General features: G+C 44.0%; 1 protein-coding gene across 3 annotated transcripts in view; it reads right to left on the bottom strand.

The window, feature by feature from the left end:
* Positions 1 to 15,054, bottom strand: part of scaper (S-phase cyclin A-associated protein in the ER) — a 35,857-nt gene that overhangs the window by 9,101 nt on the left and 11,702 nt on the right. The window contains exons 4-22 of one of the 3 annotated variants that reach the window (XM_072434559.1): positions 10,844 to 11,035; positions 10,541 to 10,641; positions 10,305 to 10,421; positions 10,096 to 10,223; positions 9,677 to 9,924; positions 8,876 to 9,193; positions 8,188 to 8,349; positions 8,028 to 8,094; positions 7,824 to 7,941; positions 7,523 to 7,634; positions 6,836 to 6,976; positions 6,537 to 6,692; positions 6,323 to 6,465; positions 5,607 to 5,688; positions 5,371 to 5,523; positions 5,021 to 5,128; positions 4,330 to 4,466; positions 3,542 to 3,607; positions 3,265 to 3,391 (exon numbers count right to left, since the gene is read on the bottom strand). In XM_072434559.1, the coding sequence (XP_072290660.1) occupies positions 3,265 to 3,391; positions 3,542 to 3,607; positions 4,330 to 4,466; positions 5,021 to 5,128; positions 5,371 to 5,523; positions 5,607 to 5,688; positions 6,323 to 6,465; positions 6,537 to 6,692; positions 6,836 to 6,976; positions 7,523 to 7,634; positions 7,824 to 7,941; positions 8,028 to 8,094; positions 8,188 to 8,349; positions 8,876 to 9,193; positions 9,677 to 9,924; positions 10,096 to 10,223; positions 10,305 to 10,421; positions 10,541 to 10,641; positions 10,844 to 11,035 (2,676 nt within the window). The remainder of the gene's footprint in view (positions 1 to 3,264; positions 3,392 to 3,541; positions 3,608 to 4,329; positions 4,467 to 5,020; positions 5,129 to 5,370; positions 5,524 to 5,606; positions 5,689 to 6,322; positions 6,466 to 6,536; positions 6,693 to 6,835; positions 6,977 to 7,522; positions 7,635 to 7,823; positions 7,942 to 8,027; positions 8,095 to 8,187; positions 8,350 to 8,875; positions 9,194 to 9,676; positions 9,925 to 10,095; positions 10,224 to 10,304; positions 10,422 to 10,540; positions 10,642 to 10,843; positions 11,036 to 15,054) is intronic. The other 2 variants (XM_072434560.1, XM_072434561.1) reach the window with 2 other exon arrangements.

The raw sequence follows: 15,054 nt of genomic DNA, 5'->3' as shown, positions 1-15,054 counted from the left end.
GCGCCAGTCCTCTGTACTCCGCGTCATCGTCGTCCGTGATGAGTCCGATGATGGCAGAGTCGTCAGAGAACTTCTGCAGGACACAGCTGTCCGTGTCATGTCTGAAGTCTGCAGTGTAAAGGGTGAAGAGAAAGGGCGCGAGGACAGTGCCCTGGGGCGCCCCCACACTGCAGGTCCGAGTGTCAGACACACAGTTCCGGGCTCTCACAAACTGGGGTCGGTCTGTGAGGTAGTCCAGGATCCACTCTGCCAGGTCATACTCCACACCAGCCGTCTCCAGCTTGTCCCTCAGGAGCAGCGGCTGGATGGTGTTGAAGGCGCTGGAAAGATCGAAGAACAGAATCCTCACAGAGCTGCCAGGCTTTTCCAGGTGAGAGAGAGAGCGGTGCAGCAGGGAGATGACGGCGTCCTCCACTCCGATGCCAGACCGATATGCAAACTGCAGCGGGTCCATGGCTGAGCTCACGGTGGAGCGGAGGTGGTCCAGGACTAGCCGCTCCAGTGTCTTCATCAGGTGGGACGTGAGAGCCACTGGCCTGAAGCTGTTGAGGTCTTTGGGGCGCGGTGTCTTAGGCACAGGTACCAGACAGGAGGTCTTCCAGACCTGTGGTACCACCCTCAGCTTCAGGCTCATGTTGAAGACATGCTCCATAACTCCACACAGTTCATCTGCGCAGGACTTAAGGAGCCTGGGGCTGATGCCATCAGGTCCTGCTGCCTTCCTCACTTTAATCCTCTTCAGCTCACTCCTCACCTGTGCTGCTGTGACAGTCAATGGTTGGCAGGGGGACCGTGTGCTGGGGGGATGGGTGAGTCCAGGCGAAGTGGGGAGCTGATGGTCCGGGGCAGATAAGCGAAGAGGAACAGATGCAGGGCATTGTCCAGCTGTGGAAGAGGGAGCATGCAGCCGTGCAGGGGGAGGGGCGGGTGACCGATCAAACCTCAAGAAGTGAGCATTTAAATCATTCACCCACTGTAGATCCCCCTCTGTCTGGGCAGGGGGGATTTTGAAGCCCGAGATGGTTTTCAGGCTCCTCCACACTCCCTGAATGTTCTTCTGCTGCAGCTGCTCCTCCATCCTCCTCTTGTAGCCAGCCTCAGCCTGCCTGATCTTCCTCCTCAGCTCCTTCTGCACAGTCCTCAGCTCCTCCATGTTCCCTGACCTGAAGGCTCTCTTCTTCTCCTTCAGCAGAGCCTTCAGTTCACGGTTAATCCATGGCTTGTTGTTTGGAAAACACCGCACCGTCCGGGAGGGAACAATGTTCTCAAAACAGAAGTTGATGTAGTCCGTGATGCACTCTGTGATGGTGTTGATGTCCTCCCCATGTGGGTCATAAAGCTCAGTCCAGACAGTGGTGCTGAAGCAGTCCCTCAGAGCCTCCTCGCTCTCAGCAGACCACATCCTCACCTCACGGGACACCACAGGCTGCCTGCGCACGATGGGTTCATACACAGGCCTCAGATGTACAAGGTTGTGGTCCGAGCTGCCCAGGGGAGGGAGGGGGGAAGAAGAATAAGCCTCCTTGGTGTTGGCAAAAAACAAGTCCAATGTTCTATTGTTCCTGGTGGGGCAGGTAACATACTGGGTGTATGTTGGTAGAACAGAAGAGGGAGAAGCGTGGTTAAAGTCACCAGAGATGAGGAAGAGAGCCTGTGGATGCTGTGTTTGCAGCCTACAAGTGCAGGAGAGCAGTGCTTCACAAGCATTTTCAGCATTGGCAGACGGGGCCCACATAGACTGCGATCAAAATCACATGTGAGAACTCCCGGGGCAGATAATATGGCCTCATGCCAATAGCCAATAGTTCAATATCCTTGTTACATAGCTGCTCCCTCACTGTGCAGTGTTCGGGTTTGGACCAGCTCGTGTTCACATACACCGCCAGACCTCCACCTCTTTTCTTCAAGCATTCTTTCGTTCTGTCCGCCCGCAGCAGATGAAAATTGTCCAAACAATAGAGTCTGGCATTTCTGCTGTTAACCAGGTCTCTGTGAAAATCAAGACGCTGCTGTCCCTATAAATCCTCTGGGACCGCATGAGGCTCGCTATTTCCGTCATTTTATTTTGTTAACTTTGTTTAATTTTATTAACGTTTTGCATCTTATTCAGCCACACTGTAAAGGGGAACCAATTTCTTTCAAAAGGTATTTGAAACTTTCCACCCCATCAAGTTTAATCCACTCTTGTCAATAGTGTCTGTGTTAAACTAGGACCCTTTTCATAGCAGCTTATCAGAGGCCTGCCCAGTCCTGACAGTCTCCTCTGCACACTTCTACTCCGCTGACAGATCTTCCTCCTGTGATGATTGAACAATGCTTCCCATTCCGTCTCTAGGTGGTCTAAAGAAATCTACAACAAGACTGCCTTAAGACCTTTGACAAAGGTGGATTAATGTGCCTTCAAAAACACTATGCCAAAATACACAAGTGGCTCAGCTAGTGAAGAAGCAAACTGAGTATTATGTTTATAGAATTATTCTAGAACAATAGGCTGATATTTTTTTATTGTAACAATGATTAAATTAAATATATCACTAACTAAAATAATATTTTTTTTATTACATTTGTAACATCACAACTGAAATAAATACATTTACATAAAAATGTGTTGTGTGCACAAACTATACATTTAACAACCTGTGGTAAATAATTTCTTAATAAACTGCTGCAATATTCTAAATTATTGGCGCTGTGTGGCACAAAAAGGATGCAGCTCCCAGCTCAAATTTAGAGACATAATTGTTTCATTGCATTACTGAACCACACTGCTCCCGATTCAGATGTTAGGAGTTCATATGAAGCGTATTCGGGAGCACCAGATGAAATTGTCTAATATAGACCGTATGGAAATTAAACACTTGGTAACGAGGAAGTTGTAGAAGCTCTGCACGGGGAATAGTGTTTACTCTCGTGCTCCACATTTATACCACGTGCTCTATCAAAACACATTCAGTCTGCTCTTCATTAACCAATAAGCAAAGGCCAGTGGTTAGAGTAAGTGATAGTCTGCCCTGCACCCGACCACAGCATCAGCAACACGCTCAAGTATTTGAGGCCTTTAATCCTTCAGCCAGTGTTAGACTCTTCCTGTAAAATGTTATTTTTCAAATAGTTGTTTGATGACAATATTTACATAATAATCATAATTTCTGAAATATAACAACATTTTGGGTAAAGTTTTAGTCAATCTTTCAGGAATTAATGAAACAAAACTCAAAAACTATGTATTTGGATGAAGGGGCACAGTCAAACATTTTCCCATACCTGTTTCTCTAAAATGCGGGAGATTTCTCCCAGAGTCCGGTCAAGTGCTGACACACGGCTGCTGCTCCACTGACCACTGTCCTGGCCTTGCAGCTGCTTCAGGAGGTCCCTGACCAACCGCTGCAGCCTGCAAACATGAAGAACATTCAGTTATAGCACAAGATTTGCTTCCAAGACAGACCACCAGATCATTTCTCAACACATTGTCGTTTATGTTAGTGAAAATAGAATGAAATGGCTTGAATCTACTACAAAATATCCAAAACACTGCACTCACTTGGCTTTGTATGGAGAGTCTGAGACCTGTGCCTTTGCCTCCAGTGACGTCTCGTATTCCTTGGCCCTGCAGAAAACAAACGTAGTCAGTACAAGAAGACGCAGTGCATGTAAAATAAGTCCAGTTTAGTCTATTTATTTGGCCTGTCTGTCAGACATTCCCCTGGTAACCTGGCTCCAAATAATCACACACACAGATCAGTAAAAACATGTTTTTACTGCCATCTTGTCATACCACATAGAGCCTAAACCAAACCCGCCGTCTGCAAGTCACACTTGACACGAAGGGATCAAATTCTTTATTCGGCTCAATGTTAAATAAACAGTTAAGAGGGTAGTATGCCCAAGCGTCACCTTGGTCTGGGTCACTCAGACATTCCCAGACATGATAAAAAACTATTGATCACAGCACATTCCAGTTAGCCATTCCACACCGATGAAATCACTGTTCCTGGAAAAGCGCAGGTGAAGACTTAATCTAATATTTGTAATTAGGGGTCTAACGATGGAGGATGCCTTTGTGGTTTGTCTGGAGGGCAGTAGAGTGAAGCCTTATATATACACACATAATATAGAGGACTCAAGCAATAGGACAACGAAACAGCTTGGTTGGCATTTTTTCCACATACTGATACATACAAGGCTTAAAGCAGCAAATAAAAGAGGGTCTGTCACCATCTGCTGGCAACAAGAAGAAGTGGTCGGCAGCACAGCTATTAGAAACCTGACAGCTACATCAGTGTTAGCACTCTTAGTCTGGATCTTAATGTGATAGAAGCCAATCCAAACCTGGAGTTCATCCGAGCGCGCAGCTTCTTGGCCTTCTTGCGAGCCTTCTGCCGTTCCTCAGTGTCCTTTGTGCTCTCACATGACACAGAGATGTCAGTCATTATGTCCACAATGTACTTTTTTAAGGAAAGATGCTCCTAATAACAGAAAGAAAAGATAGTCAGATTTTCCATTTCCATTACTGAGCTTCATTGAAAAATCTTCAATTCACATAACACAGCTCTGTTATGAAAAATGTGTATGTTTTCCTTGACACACCAATTCAGTTTTGGATCTATTACGGCAACAACAGAATGAGCAAAAGCAGCAGTTGTAAGTTTTCGCCAAAGTTCTGTTAAGTCCCTTGGGATTTTGCCAAAGTAGTTCATTGTGAGGTTTCTTTTCCACACAACATTTAAAAAGTGCCGTAGGTGTAACCCAGAGGAATATTTAATAGTCCTTATCAAATCGACCATTGTAAGAAATTAAAAATTCGGCTTTGCGCTTTGATTCAGAACAGCCGCCAAGTTGAGACGTGGTTTCATGGTCAAGACCAGATGTTGAATTGTTTGCTTCATGTTTTAACATTTAAAGCCGTGAGGTAACCGTTGTTGTGGATTATAATATAGGTTATAATATATGTATTTCACCACATTTTGCAGTTAGTCGTTATTCTCCCTCTCTAAACGCACAGACTCTAACGTGTACGCACCACTTCCTCGTCAGAAAGCTCTCGGCCCTGAATGCTGCTGCTGTCCCGCACTGCCTGCTGGTGTTGCTTGCCTTTCGTGTGACTGAACAGGTGCACCTCTGATGTGATCTGCAACCGCAAGCAAACAAAGAGAAAAGATCAACAACTAAATCCCAGAGACGCCGGAAGAACAAGACAGGAGTTATCCCACACTGAGCTGCTGAAAAAAAAAAGTTGATAGAAAAATAGATAAAAGCAACTGTAGAAAATGTTGGAGGAACTTTATAATAACCATCGTAATGCAGCAGGTTTACCAGGCAAGTCAAGGTTGTAAAGATGAAAGAAAACAGTAATTTGACTGTGTCCCTCACCAGCACAGAGCAGAGGGAGCAGTGCTTTTTGCGTTCATACGGTGTAAGTTTGGGAGCGTAGTCGGTGTTGGCGTGGCGTCCGCTGCTCAGCTCGGCAGCCTTCTCTTTTCTCTGCTCGATCTGCTCCATGTGTCTTCTGCTGCTTTCGTCGTGCTACATGAAAAAGGCACACTCAGGTCCCAAGACTGATTCACGATTTGTGTCGGGTATACATACAAAAGGTGATTAAACAATACCTTCATCTGAATCTTCTTCTGCAGTTCCTCCATGGCCTCCTGTTGGGCCGCACTAAGGGCTGCCAGGCGTTCCTCTCGATCTCTTCAAATCAAAAAGATTTCGTAAGCATACTGTGCTCATTTACGTAACCCAATCAATTTCTAGAATATATATGCATTTCTCAGCAAATTCCCTAAAGTGACAGAATAGATGAGTATAGGGCTGCAACTATCATTTTAATAGTAGTTGATTCGTCAGCAATTCATTTTTCGAAAACGATAGGAGACTTTGTTATTACATTTTTAAACCAATTAAAGGTTGAACTATGGTGACTACCGGTAAAAGCTTCAGACAGAGAATGTTATGCATAAATTATCATAATCATATATTAAATCAGAAAGTGTTCATTCTATTTTTGACATTTAGATTTAATAACCGCCAGTCTTTGTTACGAGGTCTTCTGGCATGTGTTTAAGAGTCATTATATTCCAGATATTGATTACCTAAACAAGACAGTTGGACTGAGTCGCTGAAATGTCTCGGAATAAAATGCTCTCGTTTCAATGTGAAAGTTCAGTGAAATACGGTGACAATTGTTTTATTCTATTGTTATAGTGTGTTGTGATGAGTGGTTGAGGGGTGGATTGGAAATGTAAAAGCAATATGTTATGTGAACTAAATAGATTGAATGGTAAAAGTGGCACATCCATCACCCAGCTGGTTGTTGGTGACAAACCTTGCTCTTTCTCTTGCGGCGTCCTCCCGGGCCCTCTCCTTCTCCTGCCGCTGAAGTTCTATACGCGTTTCCTGCTCCTTCCTCTTCATGAGCAGCTCCTCAACCCTCGCCTGCCGCTCCGCCTCCAGGACCCGCTTTCGTTCCTAAAAAGAAGACATTTGTGAAATGTTTCGATTTCCACCGAATCCCAGCGCAGAGGTCCCGATGACGTCACCTGCACAGCCTCGTCGCGGGCCTGTTTCTCCTCCTGCCGTCGCTGCCGCTCTTCTTGGAGCTCGTTCAGGCGCAGCTCGTACTCGTTCAGTTTGGCCAGAGCATCGTGCCTCTTGTTTTGGGCTTCTAGAGTGTTGATGAATGCTATTTCATTCACCTGAAGGGATGACACACACGCACGGTTTAATCCAAGTACCACCATTTTGTATAACTTGCTGTCGTACTTAAGCAAAAGCATCATGTATCAGAGGCTTAACAAACAAAGACTGAAGTTATTGCAGGTTTACGTTCGTTATGTACCTTGGCTTCTTCCTCTTGTGCCTTTTTTACAATCGCTTGAAGCTGCACCTCTCTCTTCAACTCGGCATGAAGCAATTTTTCTTCCATCATTTTCTTACGTTGCTCCAGCAGCTCCTCTTTCCATTTACTCACGTCTTTCTCCTGATAAAGTAATAATAAAAAGTCGTTTATTTCCTTTTTATTTTTTTTATTTTTTTTAAAAGGAAAGGTATGAGTCACTGCAATTTAAAAACAGCCAAAAGTGTAGAAAGTAGAAAATAATACAAACCAAAGTCATGTGCAGAAAGAACCATAAAAGGTCAAATCTATTTCACTCCATACAAAGTTATTTGCACTAAAATCAAATTACTTTTTTCAATACATTTGTTTTTGAGAAAGAAAGTCACTTGCTTAATGGAAATTAGGTAAAACAAACTATTTGAAGGGAAAAAAACAAACAAATAAAAGCCGTTACGGAACATTCAATATTGTTTCCTTGTCATTTTTCTCTAAATCGTGGTGTCAAGGACAAGGAGGGTACTGTATATATTGTCTTGTACCATTCTCGCGCTCTCTCACACTGCCTGGGCCCAGCTGTCCACGTAGCGAAAGGCGTTTGAATATTTGGCGATTCTTTCAGGGCGAGCGCTGACAGACGCTCTCGTGGGAGCCTAGTTGGACTACGCTTGTAAGGGACATTGAACTTACCCTCTCCAGAAGCTTCTGCAGTTTAAGCGTCTTTTCCTCTCGGAGTTTGTCCCTCAGCTGTTGTGCCTTCAGCTGCTTCTCCTCATGTTTCTTCTTAGACTCTGCGATGGTTCTGTCAAAATATGGAAACAAATCATTTTTTCCTCATTAAATGCACCCATCAACAATGCACTTGGCACAACTAGACTTGGTTTGTTTGGGACTTCTGGGTGGTACAACAAAAAAACGAGAAGGTCACATAACACGCGGGGTGGTAAATCCTTTGTTACTGGTACATTAGAGCAAAGGGAATTCTCCGTACCTCCTGCGCGATGGCGAGGACAATTTTTCGTGCATGTGGATTCCGTGTCCAGGAGGCCGAGCCGGTTCCTCTTCCACCATATCGCCCCAGGAGGTACCCTGACGCCAATTCTCCCGAGCTACAAAAGAACGTTGAAACATACGACGATGTCAAAATACACCTTTTTATCCAAAATAAATTGAACAATATGATAACAATGTTTACCATCATAGTCTGCCAGCATCTCACTCCAGTCAATGTTAGTTCCACCGCCTCCACTGCCAATGCTCACCTTTAGTAATCAAATAAATACATAGATTATTGGCGGTGCTGTACTACGGTGAGCTACCAATTAAATTCAATGCATGAAGAGAAAAGCTCTCACAGAAAAGTCATTGTCGGTTTCCAGCTCACTGTTCTCCGCCTGGATCTCTCTGGTCAGTTGCTCTTCCTCCGCAATGGCACTGGCAATGGCCTCCTCGTTGGCCTTTTCCAGACGGTCGGCTAATTCCTCCTTCTTAGCTAAGACTTCTGCCATGGACTGCGGCTGGAAGACAGCACACAAAGTAAGACCGATACTAGCACTGTGCAGGCGCTGCTTTATGGAGGGATTTGTCAAAACTTCAAATCAATCAATCAACTTACAAATGGTGCACACAGTAATGTCAAGACACAAATGTGACGTGTTCAGGAATCATGCACGTTCACTGTGAGAATGGAGAGATGGTGGAAGGAGGACTAAGGCTTTTCTTGATTCTTCCATTATTGGCATTTAAATGCTTTAAATATTTTTTTCTTCATGGCAGTTGAGGATCAATACAGTATGTAATTTTTAGATCAGAGACAAATTCTTTAGAGGGACTGGTGTTAAATTATAAACACTACTATCTATTATTGCAAAACTTGCATATCTCTTTCATTGGTATTTAAATGTATTACATATATATTGATGCAAAGTAGATACTTTTCCTTTACACGTCTTTGCAATATCATTGTATTGAACTCTATTTTTAGTGAACATCAATATTACAGCACCACTCAGAGCTATGAACCTTTGCTTTCTTAAGACTAACTTTGTTTAGGCAGTTAAGTACCCCCGGGGTAGAGCTCCTCCATCTCTCAGCACTCACAGTAGAAAGCTCTGTGGGGTCCAGTGCACTCTCCAGTTTCAGCGCTGCTGTGGAAGTCTCGGCCTTTCCTGGAGCAGATGTGGCCCACATCGTCTCACTGCCCCCCAGGGTCAACAGTCTGTCCGCAGGGGCTGATAGGGCTATGTCTGAGGGAGGGGTGAGGGTGGACTCAGGGGCTGGGACAGGGGTGGGGGGTGGTGCTTCTTCCAGGGCAACAGTGCAGAGAGTCTGCCCTGAGTCTTGTACGCCCTCTGCTGGGGACTGCACCAATAATTACACACAAAAAGATGCAAACTCAATTATCGCATGCAATTTCAAACAATTCAGGAGAGCAATGGCAAAAATCAAAACCATTCCATGCAACACACAATAAAGAACACACACATGCAGGGATTCTGTAGTTTTATATCCTGAGGATATAGGAGCAAAGGACAGTATCGGAACAAATGACAACAACATTTATTATTTTACTTCCTGTTATTCATTACTGTTATAAGTTGGGATGGAAATGACCAAATATCACTGTGATGAATTCATAATATTGGCTGCATTATCCAACAAAATATTGTGAGGCCCAAAACCTGGATTTAATATATTGTAATAATTAATATAATGATAATAATAATGTTTGATTTTGTGTAATAACATTATTGTTAAGATTGTTACATCCCTGCTTCCATGTTGACAGTGAACAATGAATGGAGAAAGAGCCCTAAGGGAACCAGCACAGTGGACCCGCAGTACCTCCAGTGCGTCCTCGCTCTTTGGATCCTCCTTCTGAAGATCTTGCTCCGGTAGTTTAGAGTCCGGACATTGGTGTTGGGGGGCGAGTTTTTCCTGTGGCTGTGGCTGGGACGGTTTAGCTCTGGTCTGGTCTGCTTTGGGAGGAGCATGGGACACGACAGGACTGACCTTCGCTATCATGGTAGCAGAGCGAGGCTTGGCAGGTCGTCCACGCTGCACCGTCTCCCACCCCTCTGCGTCTTTTTTAGCTGGAAATTACAAGCACATCTTTTTAATGTTGAATATCTTTTTAATCAAGATCAAAATTAGAATATATTTAACTTAATTGTGTCACTAAAATCTGACACCCCTTTTCCATCTGGGCAAAACATCTATCGTGTATCGTGCCACCTAAACTAGAGAGATGATGAGTTTCCTACCTGGTTTCTCCACCTGGGAGACTGTAGTTAGATTGGCGTGTTGCATGGACTGAGAACACTTCACTCTGTCCGCCCAACTGGGGCCAGTGTGAGAGAGCCGTGCAGCAGCCATTGAAGGCGGAGGCCCCCTAGATGAAACAAACACAGCATGGTACAAACACATTATGGTAAAATTATGGTGAACATTAGTCTTTGCTAAAAAGGCTTACCCAAAGTTGAGCACCCGCCGAGCGCCTGGAGAAGGAACTATTCTATCTGCTGAAGGGCTGGCCATCACATGACGCCCAGGGGACATCTTCCGTACCTCCCAAGCCAAAGATGTTGGCCTGTAAAAAAAGGAGCGTTACAGACCTTGGAACAAGTTATTTCTGGAAAGTTAAAGATTAGTTGATGTCAATTCTAATCTTTACAGTAAGGTTACTTCTGGGAAAAGGAGAACCAGTACCTGTTCTGGGCATCCGTGTTCTCCAACTTCTCTTGAAGCTGGATCCAGTCAATCAGAGCTTTGAAATCCCGAACATAATTGTCCAACATCATCAGCACCTCCTTAAAAAGAAAACAGGGAAAGAACAGATCATCATGTACCCATACATCTACAATACAACTAGGACAGTACAGGCATGATTTCAGCAATGTTAATAAGAATCAAAACTGTGACAATGAAAGCCATTGGTCATTAAATCCTGGTTGCAACCGGGTCGACCTAATTTGTTATTGATGGATTATTTGTGATATTGCAGAGACCCACCCTGCACTCCACCACACTCTGATCAGATTCACAGGTGACATAGATCTCGTCCACAGCCCGCCTCAGGTTCTCAAAGAGAAAGGCCCAGTATCTAGCGCGCAGGTCCACTTTACGAGGCTGTCTGTTCTTCGACGGGCTTTTCTCCATGCCTTTGTCCAGTAGAGCAGAGCTTTTACCTTCAACCCCAGCATTCTGTAACCACATTGGAATGTCATTACTATCAGAATCAGAATCAGAAAAAAGGAAAGTGAACAAAATTCAAAAACTCTAACTTGCTTCAGCGTTAAGGTGCAACATACGACAATTAATAATAATAAATATAGCCGCAAGCGGCAATGATCGGCCCTCGCCACGCCGCCGCCACGCCGCCGCCACACCGCCGCCACGCCGCAAGAGGAGGGGGCGCTAACGCGCCCCAATTGTCCTTTTATTACGCCTACTGCTGAATCTGTGACGCTGTCACATCTTCTCCCCTTTGTTTTACCATCAAAAAGCAATTTTATTTTGAATTCTTGGCAAAATGTGCGGCTTTGCCGCACAGACACCGTGACTCTTTGAATGAAAATGTGGATAACTTTTGATGGTCTTGAAGATGAGTCTCACCAAATTTCAGGTTAATAGGGCTGACGCCCTGGGAGGAGTTTGTGAAAGTCTAAAGTGTAAACATGTTCTGGCGATTTCCCCATTGGAATAACATGAAAGGTTTCGGTCATCGTTACGGCAACGCCATAACAATTATGACATGAGTCATTGACTTTTTTGATGGGGATGCTAAAATTGAGTTGTGTGTCAAATTTCATATAATTTCGCAAAACTAAACATTTAACCTCCATATAAAATCTGTAGGGGGCGCTGTGGCGCCAAATGAATTTATTTCACTTCAAGTAGGTTTAGGGCAAAGAGTTTAACAACTGATTCTAATTTGACGCAATTCGGACTTTATCTGCGCAAACGGCAGAAATTTTAAATATGGGAGATTTCTGAAATTCTAGCTACAGTTTGCGGCTTCGCCGCACAGAGACCGTGAGAGGTATCAATGTAATTTGGATAACTTTTGATGTCCCACTCCTCAGTAGCATTTTCACCAAATTTCAGCTTTTTAGGGCCAACGCCCTGGGAGGAGTTCGTAAAAGTACGACGTTTGGAAAAACTCCGAAGTCATGTTTAGCCATTTTTGAAGCAATATGGCCGACATTTGGTTGGGCGGACGGCGTTGCCGTAATAATATTTTTTACTTCTCTTGTCACCATCTACCTCTGCGCCAAATTTCATGATTCTACGATCAGATTTTTTTTGGGTCATTTCCCATCTCTCAATGCATTTTTGGTACATTTGGGGGCGCTGACGCGCCAATTTTTTTAATTTTAGAAAAGGGAAATAGCCAGAATGTAGAGAGGCACGATTTTTAGAGGCGTGCAAATTTTTGTGACTTTTCGTCAATGTTCACTGGGTGAAAAATAGGGGGGTTGGTCCCGAGAAGAAGAAGAAGAAGAAGAAAGAAAGAAAGAAAGAATAATGTTCCGATGCGAAAACAATGTTTCCCATTTTTCAAATATCATAAACTATACATTTTCGGAAAGCGCTCGCGCTTTCCTACCTCATGGTGTGGGTCCCGGGTACTTTCGATAATTTTGAGTGGGCTCCGCCCACTTTGTGTTTTTGGCCCTCTATACAGTAATAATGTTCAATATTTGCCTTACATGCTTATATGCACGGAACATGCAAGAGATGGGGAACGTATTCGTGAGCTACTTAGCGCAAATGAGTGCTTTATATGGGGATGACGACCGCTTCGCGGTCGTCATCCCAATGTAAAGTGCTCGTTTAGTGCGAACTTTTGCACGGGCTTCGCCCGTTTACAACGGTAATGTTCCATTTTCCTACAACTAATTAGTATGCACGGGGCGTGCATGAGTGGAGGAGTGCGTTAGTGAGTGTTTGGAAGTGGGCGAGCGCTTCGCGCTCGATTTTGTGCGCACTACGTGCGCACTTTCGCAGCCGTGCTTCGCACGGCCTTACGAGATTAATAGGCCTCTCGCCAGCTTGTGGCGCTCGGGCCTAATAAATATAGCCGCAAGCGGCAATGATCGGCCCTCGCCACGCCGCCGCCACGCCGCAAGAGGAGGGGGCGCTAACACGCCCCAATTGTCCTTTTATTACATCTACTGCTGAATCTGTGATGCTGTCACATCTTCTCCCCTTTGTTTTACCATCAAAAAGCAATTTTATTTTGAATTCTTGGCAAAATGTGCGGCTCTGCCTCACAGACACCGTGACTCTTAGAATAAAAATGTGGATAACTTTTGATGGTCCACCCCTGAAGATGAGTCTCACCAAATTTCAGGTTAATATGTCTAACGCCCTAAGAGGAGTTCGTGAAAGTCTAAAGTGTAAACATGTTCTGGCGATTTCCCCATTGGAATAACATGGAAGGTTTCGGTCATCGTTACGGCAAAGCCATAACAATTATGACATGGGTCTCATTGACTTTTTTGATGCCAAAATGAGTTGTGTGTCAAATTTCATATAATTTCGCAAAACTAAATATTTAACCTCCATATAAAATCTGTAGGGGGCGCTGTGGCTCCAAATTAATTTATTTCACTTCAAGTAGGTTTAGGGCAAAGAGTTTAACAACTGATTCTAATTTGACGCAATTCTGACTTTATCTGCGCAAACGGCAGAAATGTTAAATTTGGGAGATTTCTGAAATTCTAGCTACAGTTTGCGGCTTCGCCGCACAGAGACCGTGAGAGGTATCAATGTAATTTGGATAACTTTTGATGTCCCACTCCTCAGTAGCATTTTCACCAAATTTCAGCTTTTTAGGGCCAACGCCCTGGGAGGAGTTCGTAAAAGTACGACGTTTGGAAAAACTCCGAAGTCATGTTTAGCCATTTTTGAAGCAATATGGCCGACATTTGGTTGGGCGGACGGCGTTGCCGTAATAATATTTTTTACTTCTCTTGTCACCATCTACCTCTGCGCCAAATTTCATGATTCTACGATCAGATTTTTTTTGGGTCATTTCCCATCTCTCAATGCATTTTTGGTACATTTGGGGGCGCTGACGCGCCAATTTTTTTTATTTTAGAAAAGGGAAATAGCCAGAATGTAGTGAGGCACGATTTTTAGAGGTGTGCAAATTTTTGTGACTTTTCGTCAATGTTCACTGGGTGAAAAATAGGGGGGTTGGTCCCGAGAAGAAAGAAAGAAAGAAGAAAGAAGAAAGAATATTAAAGCCGTAAGCGGCATCCAACGGCCCTCGCGGGCCGCCGGCCTTCCGACTCTGCTCTCTGCATTTTACAGAGATGGCGCTAACGCAATTGTCTAAGAACTAAGACAGCGACACATTGTACATGTTCAATGCTGTGCTTAACCAGTGCAAATGAACACAAATATCGGTCGAATGTGCAGCTCCAGCGCACAGAGACCGTGACACTTGGCATAAAAATATGGATAACTTTTGATGCCCCGCTTGTGTAGATGATTTTCCATAAATATGAGCTTGATCGAGCTATTGCCCACAGAGGAGTTTGTTAAAGTGTGAAGCATAAATGTGAACATTTCAAGGATTTGGCGTTTTTCCCATTTGTGACATATATTTGCGGCTCTACCGCACCTAGTACTTAAAATCTAAATATGGATAACTTTTGATGCTCCGCTTGTGTAGATGATTCTCCCCAAATATGAACTTGATCGGGTACCCTAGGAGGAGTTTGTTAAAGTGTGAAGTGTAAAAATGTGGTCATTTTAGAGATTTTGCGGTTTCCCCATAGGGATAACATGGGATGTTTCTGTCATCGCTACGGCTACGCTTTACCAAATATGACTTTGGCTCTCATACTTTTATGATCAGGATGGCAAATTAGAATTTAGTGCAAAATATCATGTCATTTGGAAAAACTCTATTGTTTATAGGCCACTCTGAAGGCCAAATAGTCAGAATTCTGGGAAACGTTTGCGGCTTCGTCGCACAGAGACCGTAAAAGTTATCCTTAAAATTTGGATAACTTTAGATGCCCCACTTGTCTAGAGGACGTACACCGAATTTGAGGTCGGTGGGCAAAACGCACTAGGAGGACTTCGTTAAAGTGTAAAACATAAAAATGTGGTAATTTGAGAGATTTTGTGGTTTTCCCATAGGGATAACATGGGAGGTTTCTGTCATCGCTACGACTACGCCGTAAAAATTAAGGCATTTTTGTGAT

Source organism: Eucyclogobius newberryi, unplaced genomic scaffold (assembly GCF_026437365.1).
Source record: "Eucyclogobius newberryi isolate DKJ021-1_F unplaced genomic scaffold, fEucNew1.0.hap1 SCAF_7, whole genome shotgun sequence".
NCBI lineage: Eukaryota > Metazoa > Chordata > Actinopteri > Gobiiformes > Gobiidae > Eucyclogobius > Eucyclogobius newberryi.
This window is presented reverse-complemented; position numbering and strand designations above follow the sequence as displayed.